The sequence below is a fragment of the Triturus cristatus genome, chromosome 8, assembly GCF_964204655.1.
Source record: "Triturus cristatus chromosome 8, aTriCri1.1, whole genome shotgun sequence".
In the NCBI taxonomy this organism is placed as follows: Eukaryota; Metazoa; Chordata; class Amphibia; order Caudata; family Salamandridae; genus Triturus; species Triturus cristatus.
Window position 1 is genome coordinate 1,095,918,325 of NC_140591.1, and position 21,330 is coordinate 1,095,939,654.

At 44.5% G+C, this 21,330-nt stretch overlaps 1 protein-coding gene across 1 annotated transcript in view; it reads left to right on the forward strand.

Annotated features, from left to right (window-relative positions):
- The window catches only part of CCDC138 (coiled-coil domain containing 138), a 252,752-nt gene that overhangs the window by 142,856 nt on the left and 88,566 nt on the right, over positions 1–21,330 (forward strand). Inside the window, exons 8-9 of the mRNA XM_085622639.1 lie at positions 10,051–10,128; positions 10,217–10,330. Of these exons, the coding sequence (XP_085478765.1) occupies positions 10,051–10,128; positions 10,217–10,330 (192 nt within the window). The remainder of the gene's footprint in view (positions 1–10,050; positions 10,129–10,216; positions 10,331–21,330) is intronic.

Genomic DNA, 21,330 nt, shown 5'->3' on the forward strand with positions numbered 1-21,330 from the left:
GATAGGTCTCGTAATTCGCTGTACTGTACCTGAATGCCTTACTTTGTTTTCCTCCCTAACATTGCAGCTTTTGAAAAATGTACTGTGTCGACTTTCTAAACGCAAAAGTATTTCTCTTGAAAGACGTACTTACATGATCAAATTGCTTCTAGTGCCAAAAACATATATAAAGGTACCTGTTATTTATTTAAATAGCTGTAGATTCCCTTATTGAGTCATGTGCATCATTAATGGACTGTTGTGTGTATTTGCAGATGTCTTACACTCCTCTCTGATAAGCCTAAGGCTGCTCGACCACACCACCCCCTAGAAAAGCACCTTGGGGTTTCTAGAGCAAGGCCCTGTCCACTCATGAGGGACCCCTGGACTCTTTATACGATATACCTCATTTTTGTATATCATACAAAGAGCCATCTTCCTAGACCTTCTAAACAAGCTCTCCCTGCTATTCAATGGCGGCTACATAGATGTAGGCGAAAAGAAACCTCAGCTTTTTAATGGGGACAAAGTATTAATGTTTCTAAATTAATCGAGTTTCGGAGGAGACATCAAGGCACAAATCACAATTGACAACCCCATCAGAAAAATCGACGCAACCATTAAAGGAATTATCACTAATCCTGTGTAAGAATCTGTTGTCAATGAAGAAGCTTGGTGCTGATGCTTCAGTAAAAGCCTTGTTGGCAGTCCTCTTTGTCTGTGGGACTATCCATGAAAACCGAAGTCAACAAAGGTTTTCTTGATGAACATGTCCATGTCCATGATAACAGTCCTTTTGAGTATTTAAAAGCCTTGAGCAACAGAACCGTTCACATTAGAGCTGTTAACAACTATTTTACTAATAAGAGAATTTGAAAGACTGCCTGAAGTCATTATAGAAGAAGCCATGGCATCCTCAGATGAGGATGACACAGTTGGCCATATTTCCGCATCACTGCTTACAGGGCAGGTGGTAGAAGAAGTAAAGTGCAAAGAGGAGGAAGACCTAGTTCGGCTTAAGGAAACTGATACTTCAGTAAATAGTGGCCTGCCTGCTGAATTGTCTAAAAAGGACTCTTCATAATGAGGAATTTGTTGTAGCTCTAAGTAATGTTCCACTCGCAGAACCGCTTCTCTCGGAAGGCCTGGATACTTTGCATCCTAGGATGTTTGTGATTGCGAATTTACCTTTCATTCCTAACCTTATATTCCTAGAAAGACGCCAGCGTCTTTACCCAAAGGAAACTGACGGGATCAAGAAATGAGAAATTAAAATAACAATAGAGGAAGTGGACTTCAATGAAGAAGAGCTGTGAGGCAATCAGTAGCATAAATAAGTAGCCGTTAAGAAATGGATACATTGAATCTACTCCTACCTCTTCACAATCAGATAGCCTTATTTCATGTTTTAGTTAAGAAGCCATCAAATATACCTAATCTCAGCTTCCATTTATTACAGTTCATTGTGCATTCTGCATCTACAGATGAAAGAGAGGTTAAATTCTACCCACACCCAACTTCTTTGAAAACAAGGCTTTTAGTTTTGTGTAATTCAGACACCAAGACATACGTGGTAACTGCCTTACAGCCTAGAATGCACCAGGAGCACTATTAGAAGTTGAACAATTTTATTGTATGTTATTAATACGTTTTAATTGCAGCTGCTCCCCAAAAGGATGTCCTGGCGCTGAAACAGAAAAGTACAGTATCAAGCTGGAAGACCCAATAGCAGCAGCTTATTTAAAGAGCGAGAATTTAAATATTCCTAAAATGAAGGTGGTCAGCTGTTTCACATAGGAAGAGAGGCAGGCCGTTCCAATATTTAGCTGCCAACTGCTAAATTGTGGAATACAGAAGCTGAGCAAAGAGATTTACTTTAAATGTATTTCTTAATTTTTTCTTAGGGATATCTTGGGCATTGTTTAGCTGTAGTCAGGTGAGTACGGCATAATGTTTTAGACAAGATTGGTTTTTCACCTGGAAGCTATTGTAGTTGGTGCTTATGAGGAGTGGCTTAAACCTGTCTTTGTGAAGAAAAGGTCATGCTAACTACAATATTCTGAACCAGTTATAATTTGGCAATATACTTTTTAGGAGAACCAGGAAACAAACTGTTACAATATTCATGCATGGAAGTTATCATTGATGGAAATACTTCTTTCCAACATTCTGGGCGTGATTTAGAACTTGGCAGTATTACCGTCGTCCCGCCATGGCAGCGGTTCCAGGTACTCTGCGGAGGTGACGGCGGCCCACCCACGATATTTAGATGTTGCGGCACTAGACCGTGTCTCACTGTGGCGGCGGTCTTCTTTGCTGGCTAACAGTACTCCGCCGCCGTCAGGCTGGCGGACTTGCGTCAAGCCGAATTATAGGTTCCCGTTGTGCTGAAGGTGTCCTGACAGCAGAGTCCTGATGGAGTGAGGCCATGGTGGTGTGGAGACAGGTCAGTACTACTTATTTGCATCTCAATACACATGTGTTGTGAATTTGTCAATCTGCATATGTAGGTAATGTGTTCTACACATATTTTTACATATAGCATTGCACACCAATAACATAAACACACTATTGAATGTACACCCACCACAAAAGGCTTCCTCCGAACCCATCAACAACGGGGTGGCGGAGCGTCGTGGTCCAGTAGCAGGTGCACAGGATTTACCCGGACAATGGCGTTCAAGTCCGAATTGGTGGTGGGACCCCTAAAAAAAGTGAATCTTCACTTCTTTTCCTTCCATTCTGCCCAATCGAGCTTGGTGGTTTCCCCGCCACCGTTGTCTCCGTGGAAAGGCACATCGTAATCTGGACAGCGGGAATCTTGGCAGGACTCCCTTTGACAGCAGCTTTTGCCACTGACACCGTCGACACGGGAGACAGATAGTGGCGGAGGCGGCTGGACTGCTGCTGTCTTCCCTCCAGTGACCAGCCAACATCTAAATTGACTGGGTGGACCATCAAGGCTGTGGGCGGGAAGAACGCCAAAAAAAGCGACGGCGGGACCAGTCCTGCCAAGATCTAAATCAGTCCCTCTATCAGTAATGAAGTGGAAAACTCCATAAACATTATTAAGAAAAGGGCAGCATTTGGAGGTTGCTTTGTTCACCTGGGTATTTAAAGCAAGGGCATAACCTAGAAGAAAGCTGGCTTATTTTACAGTGGTACTTCGAGTCGGTGGAGTACCTAGATCCTAGGTTGACAGTCACCAACTGTCAGACCAAGTCAATTTAGATTGTTTCAACCAAGAACTTCAGTTTCATCCATGTTAAATTTTAGGGCGATTGCTCCCTCATTCGGCCACTTTAAATAATCTATACTTAAAATTAGCTTGAGTTGTTTCAGCTGGGCTTCATCAAGGTACATCATAAATGTGCAACCAAATGATAATTAAGTGAGCAGGGGGTGACGTAGATATTATAGAACGTTGGGATCAAAGGGGTACACCATGCTTCATTGGTTTGAGAAAGAGGAGGAAATCACTTTTTTACTTGAATCCTTGTCTGTTTGACGTCACACAGTTGAATGCTCAATCTCTGACACCTACCTCGTACAATCTAATTTTTTAACTTTCATGTGAAATGGTAACAAAGGCAGCGAAAACATTCAGAAAACTTAGTGCTGTGCAACCTCCCTGATCAAACACCCAATGAAGCTCATCAACCACTGCCACCAGCACCTTTTCCATACTATGTAGTGCTCTGATATCGGATTGTGCAGAATCAAGGATCGAATGTGCCTCTGGCAATGATGTAAGAAACAAGTTAATTTTTTAAGATCTTAATAGGAACAGAGCAAAGATATGGGACAATATTTCTGGAAATGCTACGACCATCTGAAGGTTTTTTTATAATGGGGGAAACGACAGCATGCTTTCAGCTGGAAAGAACGACTGGCTCAGTGAAAGAGGCATTCTACAGTCCGGAAAGAGCTGGTTCTAAACTATTATGCGTGCTTGGCAAACTTTGAGGTTAAGGCCTGATTTTATAGTGCAGACAAGCTCATTCGGCCAGTGTAAGTTGACCAAAATCTATCAAACGCAGTGTAGTTTCATTTAAATAAGTAGTGGACTCTTAATAAACAAAAACGTTAAAGTTAGTTATTTCCTGGTGAAAATGGATGATATATGTTTGAACCTTAACCTGGAGTGTAACTATTTTTTTCCAGAAAATAATTTGGTAGACCATTATTCAAGTTCTGTACATAGATATTTCATAAACATTACCTATAAGATGTATGCGCAAGTGTACAATCCTGTATTTTTATATAACAATTTTTTTTTTTTATTGCAAATAAATAGAATCCAGCAAGCCAACCATGTCAAACGGTGAGTGCAGTTAAGATAAAGAGCCCTACAAATCAAAGCAACAACTACAGTCACTCTAGGCCATAGTGCGCCCACCCATGTCCCTATATTCACTAATGCTTGTGAGGGCAGCTTCCGGCCACATACACTGGTTCTTCAAGCTTCGTGTACCAATCCATTTCTTTGAACCACACTTGTACCAACAGAGGCTCCGGTGCAGGCCAGGCACAGACAATGTCTCGTTTGGCCATGAGGGTACCCAGTGGGGTACTCCAACACCCGAGATAGGGTTAGAAACTCAACCCTCCAGTATCGGGAGATCACTGGACGGCTCCACACCATATGGAAGAAATCCGTTCCTTCCTCCCCGCATCGTGGGCAGTTTGTGGCTGCATGAAGGTGGGCCCTCCACAGCCTGGTCATTGTCATATATGCAGTATGGAGGTACTTTAATTGGATCGGGTTGAACCTAGAGGAAATTGCTAGCTCTATTGGTGCCATGAGGGTACGATTTAAATAATTTCTTTAGTAGAGTTGGCCGATGATTGAATTGTGTTGTAAGGTAGTTTGATTTGGCTGTCTGATAATTTTTTTATGCTTGCATAAGGCAGCTAAATACAATATCTAATTTTCTACATTATAACCATATCACCAGATGTGCTCTATTTTTCTTCATACTTTCATTTATCAGTTCTGATGAGAGCCAAGGTTCTGGATGTCTAGAAAAATGCTGTGAGATAGTGAAATATTAGTTGGGGTAGGTGGTAGTCCACCACAAGTATTAATGTCACTATACCTTTTGATCCACTACATGTTTCAATAATTTAAACCTGAGCACTGCTCCTGGTAGCTATGGCACAGAAAAGACAGGATTAACTTAAACACATGTAAAGCATTCAGAAGTACCAAAACAGTAAAAAAAAATCAAAAACAAAACACAATAAAAATCCCACACCAACTTATAAAATAGAAAATATTTTAATAAACGAAATGACACCAAAATTACAAAATCCAATAAAAGGAACCTTGAGATATGGATTTTTAATTAACAGATTACATTTTAGCACCAAAATTGCTCAAGGCGCCATCTGGGGGTAACTGATCATGCTAGATAGGGAAAAGGGTAAGGTTTAAGGCTGACTGCGATGAAGCATGAGTTGGATACAAGGACTGGGCAGGTCCCTGTCAAAGGGTTTCCTTCGAACTTACATTTACTGAGAAGGTAGAGTCTTTCGCGGGGCAAGTTACAGGCTGGATCCGCAGGATTTGACAAATGACATTCTAGGTGAAGCCATCGAAGAAGGCTGGAAAAGCTCCAAGTGGGAAATGTCTGGAATTTGCACTCAGTAAATCGTCTACATCTATTGGATGCTACTTGAGGTAGAACCCAGTGAAGATTTCTCCCTTCGGACTTACGGCCTGATTTAGATCTTGGTGGGACTGGTCCTGCCATCGCTTTTTTGGCGGTCTTCCCACCTGCCGCCTTGGAGGTCCACCCACTCAATTTAGATGTTGGCTGATCACTGGAGGGAAGATCGCTGCTCCCGTCAGAATCTTTCTCCCGTGTCAGCTGCGTCTGAGGCAGAAGCTACTGTTGGAGTGAGTCCCGCCCTAATTCCCGCCGTCCAGATTACGATGTGCCTTTCTGTTAAGGCCACTGTGGTGAGGAAACCTCCAAGCTTGGATTGGCGGAATGGAAGTAAAAGAGGTGAAACCCACCTTTTTCGGGGTCCTACCACAAATTCTGTCCTGAACGCAACTGTCCAGGTCCACCTTGTGCTGCTGCTCCTTCACCACGACGCTCAGCCACCCTGTTGTCTCCGGGATCTGAAGTATGCTTTTGTGGTGGGTGTGGGTGTACATTCAATAGTGTGTGTATGTAGTTGGTTGCAATGCTATATGTAAAAATATGTGCAGTGCACATTAACTACATATACATATTGATAGATTCGCAACCTATATGTGTATTGGTCTATTAATAAGTTGTACTTACCTGTCTCCACACCACTTGGTTGCACTTCATCAGAACACCGACAGCACAACAGGAACATCTAAATCTGCTTGGATGTAACCCTCTGGCATGACTGTGACAGAGTGCTCTTTGCCGGCAGAGAAGACCGCTACCGTGGCGGTCTACTGTCTATTGCTGCAACATCTAAATACTGCGGGCGGGCTTCTGTCAGCTTGATGAACTACTTGGGACAGCCACGGGACGGCGGTAGTACCGCCAAGGTCTTAAATCAGGTCCTTAGTCTCTTTTCTGGAAGTTGAATTATTTCAGCCAGAAATGGTTTGGCATCATCGAATGCCACTTGCTGTCTGGACCTCTGAATCAGATTTGCTGCTGCAGAGAAAATAGAGCCCTCCGGACCCGGTGAAGATTTCTACTTGCGTTCTCTTTTTTGGAAGTTGAATTCTTTCAGCTAGAGAGGGGTTGACATAATCTAATGGCACTCGCCATCTTTTTTGGTTTTTTTTTGTTTAAGAGTTTTTTTATAGCGCGAACTAGACCACTGACATCGGGTATCAGAGCACCAGTTTCGTTAGAGATGGACACATTCATTTTTTTTAGATGTATTTTGCTAGGCATGGGGAGATTAAGTGATTTGCCCAGAATTACAGGATGTTGAGAGTCGTTGCCGAGACCCCAACCCGGTTCCCCAGCTTCAAGGTCGATCGCTCTAGCCATAAGACTACATCCTCTCCCCAAATTTGATTCGCCCCTGAATTGGATTTGCAACTGTGGAGACGAAGGAGGGAAAAGCTCTGAGCGGGAAAAGTCAGGAATTGGCGTTCAAGAAGTCGTTGACATTGATCGGATGCTACTGTGGTCAGACCTGGTGAAAATTTCTACTTTCGGACGTAGTCTAGTATTTGGTAGCTGAACTCTTTCAACCAGAGGGGTTTCGACATCATTGGATGCCACTCAGCATCTTGATTCGAATTTGCTGCTGCGGAGAAGAACATAGCTGACCTGTGGCAAAGTCGGACCCACTGGAAATACACCCTTGACGGTTCAGCTTGGCCGGTTTGTCCCGGTCTTCTGTCTCAGGTTTTAGGGGTAAGCAAGAGGAGAATACTCTAATACTTATCTAAGCACCCCAGGAACTTAGGTACACCACTTAAAGGTCAAGACTCACTCTAATAGAAGCCACCTGCAGGACTCGGGAGGTCCAATTGGAACTGGTCAGCTGGGCTCTGTAGGAAAGTGGGCTTCTTGTTGCTTTAGGGTTCCTATTGCTTAACAGAAGGTCAGTTCACTTCACAGTCCTAGGGCAAGTGGGAACAGTTCCTGCCCTTGGGGTTCTCCTCACAGATCACAACTGTAGGTGCAGTTTAGGAAAGCTCAGTTTTAATAGTTTTAGAACATTTAATTTAATTTAATTGTGGGTTTATATAGCGCTAGAATCAACTCCCGGAGGAGTATCTCCGCGCTTCGACCGCTGGGGAACCCGTCCTGGCTCACCCTGAGAGATGGTCCCTAATGGGTATCTCTAAGGTGCGACCAAGCATCCCCGGCGGTCTGGGGGGGCCGTTGTGAAGATGAGGCAAGCTAATGCCCAGAGTTGCCGAGTGTGGTCCCTGACTGGAGTAGGCACCGAGGCGAGAATTATCGAGCCCGCTGACCCCTGGTCCACGACCCTGCCGCGTCGGGAATCGAACCCTGGTCCCGGGCCGTCCTCTGCTTACGGGTCTGCCGCCTCTAACCAGTGAGCCACACCTCTCCAACATTGGAATGTCAAGAGCTCCATTGGATCATGATGTGGCTCATGGCGAATAATGCCTTGTTAACCTTCTGGTCCAACATTCCAACATTTGTCTTTCTGTTTCTCCCTTTTAAGTTTAGAGCAATCTACCCTCAGTGGGTAGAATTTTATAATATCATTATAGTCCTTCTTCCACGGGCTATACTAGTTGTTAAAGTCCCATTCCCTCGCTATAGGCCTGAGCCTGCCGCTATAACTTTTTTGTGCACGTTTGCCTTTTTTAACCATTGTGAATAACCACTGTTACTATTATACAGTTTATGGAACTCAATTTACCTCCCATAGAAAACTGCATTACAGAGTTGGACTTGGCTGGATTCTAATTCATGATCTTCAGATCACTGGATTTTGGTAGCTTTGATTGTCCAACTCACTGTGCCATCCTACTGGTCAATGCAGAGTTGACAAGACTCCTAAGTTAACTCAGCTTGTTGATGGTTGCCACAGCCCTAATATTACCAGATATCACACACAGATACTTAAGACTCTTTGTGAATCCGATATGAGGTGATACAGCAATGCCCTATCCTGTTATCCTACAGGAGTTTATTGGCAACATATTTTACAGTCATAATGGTGGACATTCAATAATTCGCTGGACAACTGTGATCCCTTTTCTTATAATTGGTGCACAAAGTGTGTGGTCTCTGGGAATTTGGTGTAAAACTGCTCTATAAATATGTTTGAAGCAGGGAAACAGGAGAAACTTGATCATAAACTAGAGACTATCAGCCTCATGCATCAACCCAAAATCCAGTCGGTAAAATACCGATTCGGTAATAGCTCCCGGTATTAAGTAAAAAATACCCAATCCCAATGCATCAACCCAAAAGCAGAAATCGCTATTTAAGGAATCCTTAAATAGCGATTCTTTAAATAGGGATTCCTTAAATACCGATTCCTTAAATAGCGATTGCATTTAAGGAATCCCAAAGTGAGATTCCTTAAATGCAATGCATCAAAGTTAAAAAATTAGCGATTTCGCTAATAGGGGGAGCAAATTACCATGAAGATGAACTGCATGGTAATTTGCAAAAACTTTGAAAAATGCACTTTTGTGCATTTTTCAAAGTTTCATGTTGCGCACACACATGCCCTTAGAGCATGTGTGTGTGCAACATATGTGCACATATCATTTTCAGGGGTGCAACAGGGTGTCCTTTTGACACCCTGGCACCCTTGAAAGTGCTCCCGCTATTAGCGATTCGGTAATACCGAATCGCTAATACAGAATGGCTTTACATTCATTCCTATGGGCCTCCAAGCCCATAGGAATGAATGGGTAGGTATTCCTTATTACCGATTCGGTATTACCGATTCGGTAATAAGGAATATTAAGGAATCGCTATTTGAATAGCGATTCCTACATGCATAGCCTTTTGCTATTCCTTATTAGCGATTCCTTATTTTTCGCTAATAAGGAATCGCAAATGGCATTGTTGATGCATAGGCCCCTATATGTTTTTATTTGTTGAAGGAGAAGGGAACATTTCAGTGATGTTTGTACTCATTAAGAGTTTTATGGTTACAATTAGCTAATGAACTTCACCAGGATTTTATGTTTGGGCATTGTACAGACTCCCTGTCCCCCTCCCCCATATTTACACCAATTGTTCGCTATTATAAAGGTTTCTGTATTTGTAAACTGAAGGTGTTGATGATTGTGGACAGTTATCCCTATTTTCATATATATATTAAACAAAAGTGTATTTGTATCTAAGAATGTTCCAACCAATTTTCAATTTATTTTACATAAGTGTTGTAGTTTAAAAGCTGCTTGAAGTGAAAATCAAATAGACTTCTTTTTCAGCTGATTTTGAACTCCATAACAAATGCAGGAAAGTAAGGAAGCAGACAGGGCTCTGCTATTTATTTATTTATTTTGCCACAATTCTCTCTAACAAATGCAGTGGGAGATTCTTTGAGCCTGTTTTTGGTTGCATAAGTGGTTCATTCACCTTTTACATTATCTTTAATACTCAGCCTCTCGTTTTTTTGTAGCTAAATGATGTCAGCGAACAGAACAAGAAGCTAGAAATTCAAGCCAAAAAACTCCAGGCACGATTGGAAAATTTACAAGTACGCATTTAGGTTTTTTTGAATCTACATTGTATATAAACTCTTTTAAAAGTCACCTTCATATAGTTTGTAACGTCTCTCTTTTCAGAGGAAGCATACCTTTTTGAGCATACAAAAATGTAAAGACAATGCTTCACAAGCCGCACAAGTCGTTAAACCTATTAAAATGGAAAAAGCATTGATACCCTCTAAGATATCCAAGGTAAGGTCTAATCAGTTATTCACATTGGTTCCTTCTTTCATAGCAGATGACTTAAATTCTATGTCCTGACACGGTTCTCTTCCATAACAGAGCTCTGCTTGTTGACTAGCGGTGTGAAAATAGTGTTTCCTACCAGTATTAATTCAATTTTGCAATGATACAATGCCTAGCCTTTGGCATAATCCATCAGTGATTGAGTTCGGAATATATTCATGCAAATGTTGCTTTTCAACTTAAACTCACTTTATATGAAAAGATAGTATGCATTTATAAAACATCCACTTGCACTTCAAAAAGTATTAATTGGTGGAGGCTCAGGAGGTCATTACATGGACTATCCTGCTAGTCCACAGTCTCCAGCTGTACGCTCCTTGCATGCCAGCAGTGTTGTAATGTTTATTCAGTGCCTGGCATTGGCTGAATTTTAATGTTTGTGCAGGCATAGTCTAATTTTCAGATTTGTTCTCTATATTCACAATAACAAAATCGACTGAATTGCTTTCGTGGGATGACATTATTATTTTAGTATTCCGTCATTTTTAGGTCTTGCCTACACAGCGCATGCACTGTGCTGCAAAACTATTGTTTACTAATTAGTTGTCTTGGATCCTACCCACAGTAAACCATTGGTTGTTTTCGATGTCACACTTATTTGCAACCTTTTGATTCCTTAACTCCCGTAATCTACCCTTCCTTTCTTGTGTTAGCTCCTCCCTGGAGCATTGACTAAGTACATGTGTTCTTCCTCTTCTTTTTGCAGTGCCCAATTAAAAAAAATAAAAGTATTTTGAGATTATTCCTGCTTGTGCAATGTGAATTGTTTCAAAATATGCACTTTTATTTTAAAGAATGCTTCAAAAAATGGGCTTTTATTTTACAATGGGTTTTCTTGCTTTCAAAAGATGGGCTTTTATTTTACATTGGACTTTCTTTACAGTTAATCAGTTCATGACACTGCATTTATTTGCATGTTTCGGATGTTTCACGCTTCTGCCTCTATCGAAGCAGTAGTTACTTACACCCACAACTGTACTATTCTATGCGACTCCCCTCTATGCCACTCTATGTCTCTACGTTCTACTCTATGCCACTCCACGCCTTGTCACTCCACTATAGACCATGTCACTTTGCGGCACTCTATGCCACTCCACGCCACTCTAATATACGCTAATCCACTCTATGCCACTCCACTCTTACCAGTCTACTCTACGCAACTCCATACCACTGTACTCTATACTACTCCATTCCAATCTACTCCATTCCAGTCTACACCACTCCACGCCGCTCTTCACCAATCTACTCTACGTCACCCCACTCTACGTCACCCCACTCTACGTCACCCCACTCTACGTCACCCCACTCTACGTCAGCCTACTCTCGCCACCCTACTCTCGCCACCCTACTCTACGGCACTCCACTCTATCACTCCACTCTACCAGTCAGTCAAAAAGTCTTTATTTGCTTAAAAACCACAAAAGGATACAAACAAATCCATTATGAACAAATTCATTTAAAATCGCAGTATAAAATCATCACAGTATAACATCCCCATGTATATGACACCACATTGTCATAATCTACAATACTCTTGTGAACATCAACTCACCATTATACCTTGTGCAAATATGCAGACAACAGTTGCAGTAATGACCTTTCAGTAATCGAGACAAATGCAACTCATTAATAGGACAGGTGCAAATGTGCAACAAAGCATCTAATGACAGCAGTGATATTCTCATTTCAAAATAAAACTTGTATTATATAGGCAATACAAGGAATGAATACCAGACTTAATTGTTGTAAAATGGCTGGTATTGATATCCAACTATAGTTACTTGCCAACCAACTTGTACAGTCTTACTGCAGCTGCAATATTTCTATAGACAGTATGGCAGACCACTTTTATATCTAGCAGTTAAAGATGCTGTAAGACCGCTTTACACAGTCTAATATTAAGATTTCTCAGTAGGGGCAATTACATAGTCTTCCGATGAGCCCTGTGTAAGTCACAGAAGAAAAACAAGTGCCATTGTAATTGTTGTGCTGTTGAGTTACAGGGACATGCAGTTAGATCGCTGTCATAATAGGTATCAGAGGGGTAAGATACCAATAAGTGGGCCATGGTGAGTCAAAATCTTATGAGATAATACAGTTGATATCTTGGTATGTTAAGCAAAAATGGTTCAATACAGTTGGTCGTAATTAATGATATGTGTGCTTTTACCATCTGTATAAAGCTGGCTCTTTATATAGTGTATCAAAATTAGGTGCACTAAGTAGAGAGTCCAGGTATCCCATACAAGTGTACAGTGGCTTACTTTAACAATCTCAAGGTGCTCTGTTTGTGGTAGTGTGGTCGAGCAGACTTCGGCTTATCAGAGGAGAGTGTTAGGCATTTATTGTACACACAAAGTCAATAAATGAGACACCCACTCTATAAGGAAATTCAACATCAATTTAGACACCCATATTTTCGAGATTAAGTAAGTACGTTTCAAGTTAGCGATTTTCAGAAGCACAGAAAATACAGCTGTCTCGAACGCGGTAATGTTGTCCTATTGGAGAAACATACACTGCATCGGGTACCTGCAATTGAGTTACAGGGTTGTTCTTTTGGACTTAACGTAAGTAGGGCTAAGGTCCTTAGAACCGCCAGCAGTTTTGGTTTACATGCCCTTGTGCGTCCGGTGAAGAGGTGCTGGTTGCAAGGGTAGCCTCGAACGCTACCGCTGACGTCAGTGGGAAAACTTGTAACAAGAAAAAGGGTGCAAGTGGGGACTGGCGGATCAGCCCAGCAGAATCCAAAGGGGGACTCTGCTCTAGAAGGTCTATGGAGCAAGGTGGCTCAGACTCGGGCTGTGGGACTCGGGTGCAGAGGTGTTTTGTCCGGCGGGTCACTTGCGTTGGAGGCTCTCAATTTTTATGTCGATCTGGAGATGGGGACAGAATAGGGCAACAGGTTCACTATTGATGATGGTCTCTCTGGTGCTAACGTCCCACGTCAGTCGGTCTGTCTTGGCAGTGTTGGTGTCTGGGCTGGACACAAAACAAGCCTTGACTGCTGCAAGGGCTCTGGTCCCAGGCTGCAGGTAAGTGGTACCTCCATGTTCGAGGCATATGAGCTGCAGATTACACACTGTGCATAGATCGCCATCTGGTATTGGGCCCGGATGTTGCAGTTGTTTTTCTTTGGAAAGTCTTTGGAAGTCACGAGATATGTGACTCCTCCTTTGGATCATGTTGCGCATGGGCTTCGGCTCCATCCTCAGATTGTTTTTTTTCCGCCATCGGGCTCGGATGTGTTTTTCGCGCTCCAGTTCGGAACCGTTCCAGTTTTCCTGTTCGGCGCGCAATCCTCCCCCCTTTGACGGTATTGTCTCGATCGCATTCTCCACACTTGATGCGACTCTCAACAATCGAAGTCTTCGATTCCGGTCGTCGACGAAGGCCTTCGGGCCTACTTGGGCTCCGGTCCTGGCTAATGGAAAGGACGCCATTTGAAAATGTCCTCGATGTGGGTCGAAGTTTCCCCACACCGATCTCCATGAGGTGTGCAACCTCTGCCTCTCTCCAGAACACGAGACAAGGGACTGTGCAGCTTGCGCCTCCTTCCGATCGAAGAAGACGACCCGGGACGACAAGCAAGGAGAACAATGGCTCACTCGTCGACTTCGATCCCCGACGAAATCTTTGTGGAAGGCGTCGATGTCCCGGAACAACAGCACACCGTAGAGGGCCTCGCCAGCGCCTCCGAAGCTGATGACTCCGACGTCGAGGACATCACTCCGGCACAGAGGGGCGTGAGTACAGACGTCGACCCTAAACCCCCCTCCACGCCATTGAAAAAGGCTTCGGTCACGCCTTCGAGCCTCGGTATGCACCAAAAGACTGCTTCCCATACCTCGCTTCCAGGCCCGGTTAAGAAGCCCATCAAGCCTTCAGGCAGCTCGGGCTTGAGCCAGCCTACCCTCGGTGCCGAAAAACTCTCATCGACACCGGCACCGAAAAAGAAAACGCCCCTTTCCTCCTCCGTGCCGAGCTTGACACCGAAGCACTCGGCGCCGAAAACGGGCACCGGCTCCTCAGCACCAATAACACCCTCGGAGCTGAGCAAGAAGCCGAAAAGCCTCGACTCCCAAACCTCGAAGCCGAAACCCACCTCGGAACCGAGGAAGTCAAAAGACACTTCTAACCTCCACGGTTCCAAACCAAGAACCAGTGCCGAATCGACGCCTAAAAAACCCACGACTCCGACACCATCAGCACCGAAGGTTCTGCCCCTTACAGAGGAACTGTTTCGACCCGATCCTTACCAGAAAACCCTCGTAAAGGATCCAAAGACTGGGTATTTGACACTTAGTACCAGAAAAAGATCACTGGACAAGTCAGCACCAGCTCCACCACCAAAAAGGAGATACTTTGCCACCTCCCCTTTGAGGATTCCTTCTCCTCCTCCTCCACCCCCTTCTCCTCCTCCCTCTCCTCCCCCACCCCATCATTCTCCCACACCATCTCCAGATGAGGATGTTGATGATGACATTATCTACGACGCAGGGGACGGGGCGGACAACCAACCAACAGGGGACCCTACTCCTCCAGGCTCCCCAGACACATGGGACGACTACAACATCCCAGACGTCCCTAATGTCCCGCAGGAGGATCTTTACCCTTCTAGACCCTCCCACTTCAGAAGACACCATGGGCTTTAACCAGCTACTCCGTAGGGCTGCCCACTACCACGGGGTTGATCTCCACACAGACCCTGTAGAGGAGGATTTCCTCTTAGATACGTTTGACACTGCACAGAGATCCACCTCAATTCTGCCCATGCTTAAAGGGGTTATTAAGCACGCACCAGAGGTCTTTAAAGACCCCGTTAGGTCCAGGGTCATTATCCCACGCATCGAGAAAAAATATAAGGCCTCCCCAACAGATCCAACCTACATTAAAGGCCCCGCACCACTAGACTCCCTGGTAGTCTCCAATGCGAGGAAACATGCCAATTCGCAGGCATCAGGCGAGGCTCCACCGCCAGATAAGGAGTCTAAACTCCTGGACGCCTCTGGCAAGCGGACAGCGTCCCAAGCGGCCAACATATAGTGCATTGTTAACACCCAAGCGCTCCTAGCCAGATATGACAGGGCACATAATGATGAGCTGTAGTCAATAATGCAACACCTCCATGACAAATACAAACATAGGGCCAACGAACTAATTCAGGAGGGTAAAAATATCACTAATACCTCCATCCATTGTCCCCTCGACGCAGCTGACACCGCCTCCAGGGCAATAAATACTAGCGTCCTTCTGCGTAGGCATGCCTGGCTACGCATTTCAGGGTTCAAACCGGAGGTTCAGAGTTCCATCCTCAACCACTCCTTTGATGAGAAACACCTGTTTGGCCCTAATGTCGATGTAGCCCTCGAAAAAATGAAAAAGGACACAGACACGGCAGAATCTATGGGAGCCTTGCAGTCGCAAGCTCCCAGGCGCTCCTTTTCGCCGTTCTTCCTTTAGAAGCACCACCAGAGGCTACTCCTCCGACAGCGCCTCCACTTCCTACAAGGCCCCTACCCAATCCACCTTCACTAGGGGTTACCAAAGAGGCAGTTACAGGGGTAACAACAACAAAGGCAGAGGCAAAACTAACACCTCCCGCTCTGCCTCCACCCCACCCAGTGACTTCCCTCCACTCCCCCCAGACTATTCCACTCCAGTCTGGGGCAGACTCCACAATTTCCTTCCTGTCTGGGCTACCATCACCTCAGACAAATGGGTACAACAGATAATTCAATCAGTCTACTGTCTAGAACTAACATCTACCCCCCAACCATTTCACCCAAACTGCGCCCAATGTCACAGGAACATTTGTCACTTTTACAGCAGGAGGTGATCTCCCTCCTACAAAAAAATGCAATAGAACCAGTTCCTACCCACCAACAAAACAAGGGAGTTTACTCCCTATATTTTCTTATGCCAAAAAAGGACGGCTATCTAAGACCCATTCTGGACCTCAGACCCCTAAACCAATACATACACTCAGACCACTTTCACATGGTCACACTCCAGCAGGTGCTTCCTCTGCTCTCCCAGGACGACTTCCTGACCACCATAGACCTCAAGGACGCCTATTTCCACATTCCCGTTCACAACGCTCACAGGAAGTTTCTCAGATTCGTAGTGGACGGTCACCACTACGAATTCAAAGTACTCCCCTTCGGAGTCACCACAGCACCACAAGTGTTTACCAAGAGCCTAGCGGTAGTGGCAGCACACCTGAGAAGACAACACATCCACGTCTTCCCATACCTAGACGACTGGCTCATAAAAGCCAGCTCATACAACCAGTACAACACACTCACGCCACTATCCAACTACTTCACGACCTGGGCTTCACAATAAACTACACCAAGTCCCATCTGCATCCCTCCCACCTACAACAATACCTTGGTGCCACCATAGACCCCTCAAGAGCGTTAGCCTACCCCAGTCCCGCCAGGATAGCAAGCATACAAGCTCTTCGCACCAAATTTCAACCACAACACCCTCTTCCAGCCCGAGTGTTTATGCAACTGATATGGATGATGGCCTCTTGTATATTCATAGTACCTCATGCAAGACTCCAGATGCGTCCTCTCCAAGAGTGCTTAGCACGCCAATGGAACCAGGCTCAGGGTCAATTATCAGATCTGGTGTTGGTAGACGGTCGTGCCCATCGCTCTCTGCAGTGGTGGACCACCAAAAACCTTTCCAAAGGGCGACCGTTCCTAGAGCCGGTTCCTCAAATAGTTCTAACTGCGGACGCATCGCTCTCCGGCTGGGGAGCTCACCTGCTACATCACACCATGCAGGGCAGGTGGACACCTCAACAAAAGTTACTCCACATCAACCATCTGGAGTTACTAGCCATATTTCTAGCCCTAAAAGCCTTTCAAACACACGTCTCAGACAAGGCTGTCTTAGTCCGCACAGACAACATGACAGCAATGTCCTACATCCAAAAACAGGTCGGCACACACTCTTTGCAGCTCTCTCAGCTAGCACAGACCATATGGAAGTGGGCCATACCTCAAAACATTTTTCTCCTAGCCCAACATGTCCCAGGAGTCCAAAACACCATTGCAGATCTGTTGAGCCGTCAAACACAACAAATCCACGAGTTGGAACTTCATCCACAAGTTCTTCAACCATTTTTTCAAATGTGGGGGCAACCACAGATAGACCTCTTCGCCACCCACGAAAACGCCAAATGCCCAAGCTTCGCCGCCAGATATCCACACCCATTGTCCAAAGGCAATGCGATATGGATGAACTGGTCAGGCAGATTTGCGTACGCTTTTCCGCCTCTCCCACTCATTCCATTAGTGGTGCGCAGACTACAGCAACATTCCCTAACTCTCATCCTAGTTGCTCCGACTTGGGCCAGACAACCGTGGTACACCACATTGCTGGCACTCTCCGTAGTTCCGCACCAAAAATTACACCTCTCTCCACGCCTCTTAACCCAGAACCATGGAGAGATCACACACCCGGACCCAGCTCAGCTCAACCTTGCGATCTGGCTCTTGAAATCCTAGAATTTGGTTACTTTAATCTTCCCCCTGACTGTATGAACGTCATTAAAGAAGCTAGACGGCCTACCACTAGAGCTTGCTACGCAGCCAAGTGGAAACGTTTCGTGATTTATTGTCACAACAATAATGTCAATCCCTTAGATGTGTCTATCCAACACATCATAGGCTACTTACTACACCTACAAAGATGCAACCTAGCCTACACGTCTATTAGACTACACCTTGCTGCCATAGCAGTGTATCTACAAAATAGACAGCATCTATCACTCTTCAGAGTACCTGCCATAAAAGCCTTCATGGAAGGCCTTAAAAGAATAATTCCCCCCAGAGTGCCACCCTCACCCGTGTGGAACCTAAACATCGTTCTCACAAGACTAATGGGACCTCCATTTGAACCTCTACATAAATGTGAGCTTCAATTTATAATATGGAAAACGACTTTCCTTGTAGCCATTACTTCCCTCAGAAGGGTCAGTGAGATACAAGCACTCACCATTCAAGAACCTTTTCTGCAAATGCATCATAATAAGGTTGTTCTCCGCACTAATACAAAATTCCTTCCTAAAGTCATTTCTCCCTTTCACCTCAATCAATCTGTGGAACTGCCCGTATTCTTCTCGCAGCCACAAACCATTGCAGAAGGAGCTCTACACACCCTAGACATCAAAAGAGCTTTACTCTACTACATCGAGAGAATACAACCTTTTCGAAAGACCAAACAACTATTAGTGTCTTTCTCACCACCACACAAAGGCAACCCCATCTCCAAATCTGGGATAGCTAGGTGGATTGTTAAATGCATCCAGATTTGCTACCACAAAGCAAAACAAACGCTATCTGTTCCCCCTAAAGCCCACTCTACACGTAAGATAGGGGCTTCCATGGCATTTTTAGGGGACATCCCCTTAGATGATATCTGCAAAGCAGCTACATGGTCTACACCGCACACTTTCACTAAACACTATTGTGTAGATGTGCAAACTAAGCAACAGGCTAGTGTGGGCCAGGCTGTCCTCAAAACAGTGTTTCAAACAACTGCAACAGATACTGGTGGTCGCCGCTAGGAGGGGGTACTGCTACACAATCTATGCACAGTGTGTAATCTGCAGCTCATATGCCTCGAACGGAATATGCTACTTACCAGTATGCATCTTTTCTTGGCATGTAGAGGTGCAGATCTACACACGCCCACCTGCCTCCCCGGCTACCTTTATCTGATCCAGTTTATCTTATTTAGATACAACACACATGGGCATCTTTCCTGTTTGTTACAAAGGTCCATCATTTCCCCGCTGGCGAAAAAATCTGAGGATGTTGTTGAAGCCCATGCGCAATATGATCCAAAGGAGGAGTCAGATACCTCGTGACTTCCAAAGACTTTCCAAAGAAAAGCCACTGCAACATCCGGGCCCAACACCAGATGGCGATCTATGCACAGTGTGTAGATCTGCAGCTCTACATGCCAAGAACAGATGCATACTGGTAAGTAACATATTCCTTCTAGGGAGGTGCTGACTGGTTGGCAAAGTGCTGGCAGCCCTCCGAGGCTTTTGAAGGATGCACAGGTGCAGGAAGAGTGTGTGCATAGCAGTTGGTGGGACAAGACTAGGCAGGCAGGGTTTTGCCCCAAGTCCACAGCTAGTCCATAGTTGGACAATAGAGAATTTAGAAACCTTTCTGTCCCAAACGTTTGGTAAAGCAATATAATCTATCATACTACCAGTACCCCTCCACATGAATGTTGCCTGCCTGGTAACCTCCAAAAGTACTAGATCCACCTAAGGATAAGGTTATTAGTCCTCATTACTCTGTGTTACCACATTGATTGTGTACATGAGAATGATCCTCAGTCTCCATGCCCACTGTAACACACACATCATCATTAGAAATGGGACACAATTGATAATTAAAATCTCCATCTCACACTATAACATTTACCCCTTTTAGTCCATCTATAACTGTAGTAAGTGCTTGATTGAAAGACTCCACTATTGAGACATTTCTACTATCAAAATTATTGTGATAGAAGTTAATCAATGCTATACACTGGGTATGACAAGTGATAAACAGATAACCTGAAAGTAGCCCGTGTTTAAAACAAACCCAATTATCTGACTCATCATAGTCACATTGATTAGGATTACCAAACCACCACTGTGACGGCCAGATGTTGATGGGGTGGGTGGTGTAGTTACAGAATAAAACTGATTAACATATAGGTTACTACTCAACCGCATCTCCTGTAAACAGAAAATCTCATTATCAGAAATCATATTAAACTAATTGACATTATTCACTTTGTTAGAACAGAAGGTTCAGATCAGGGGCAACTGAGGTGGTGTATGTCTCATTGCTCACTGCCTCATCTGATTCTAGCAATTGAGCAGGAGTCATCAAATCTGCACTTTTGGTATTATTAGAGTCTCTTGGTCCTTCGGCTTTGGAGTTGCTATCAACACCATCCATTTGAGTGATACATTCAGGCAGTTGTACCATAGTACCAGGCAGTGGATAGGAACAATTGGTCTGAGGGATGGAACCTACATCGGACTGACATATTCCGAACTTTCTCAATTTCAACCCATTATGTTGTTTGTCTGAAGTCCCAGCTCCTGTTTTGACTTTGAATTCTTACAACCCAGTCAATCAACATCTGACCAGATGGAAAATTGCTTTTGCATCAGAATATTTAATGGCCTAGGGCCTAAGAGACACAGGGGAGCGGGGTTGATCAACCTTTGTGGTATTGGCCTATAGAAAAAGCCCAAAGGAACAACCTGTATGTTGTGCTTGGAATGTTTAAAGTCGGACAGTCTATGTAGTATGTGGGCCACTAGTTGGATGCCATGAAAGCTGAAGACCACACAGTCCCCTTCCTCACTTTTGGGGCTGTTAACTATCCAAAACTCTCTCTGGACACCGATAATGGCTCTGTTGATGGCATTACAGCTAAGGCTTGTGAGAGTGGTGCTAGGCCAATGTGTCACTTTGTTCTTCAGTTAGTGCTAATTTTTATTTGGGTGTAAAGATGGAAGCATTTTCAGGACAACCACAAAAGGAGTACATGCCGGATGAAACTGCAAGGTTACGTGGGTCATAGATGATTGCACTTTATATGGTTTGTGGTCTTTGAAAGTGCATGACCCAGAGCCGTGGGGGAGAAGGCCAAGCGCTATCACACCCTGTGGATATGGATGAGTTTTGTTAAGGCTGCTTAAGTCTTCTCGTGATCCCCCCTCGCTCCCGCACCCCCCCACCCCCCCCCCGATTGCGGTGCTGCCCTTGCACTTTCAAATACATTGTGTTGGCCGTGGGCTTGCAGGCCCAGCAGGGAATTTAAAAGAGACTTTGAGTAGCAAGTACTTTCAATGCTAAATCAATGGCCTTTTTGCTGCAAATACAGGACAGCCTCCAATGATTGATGTG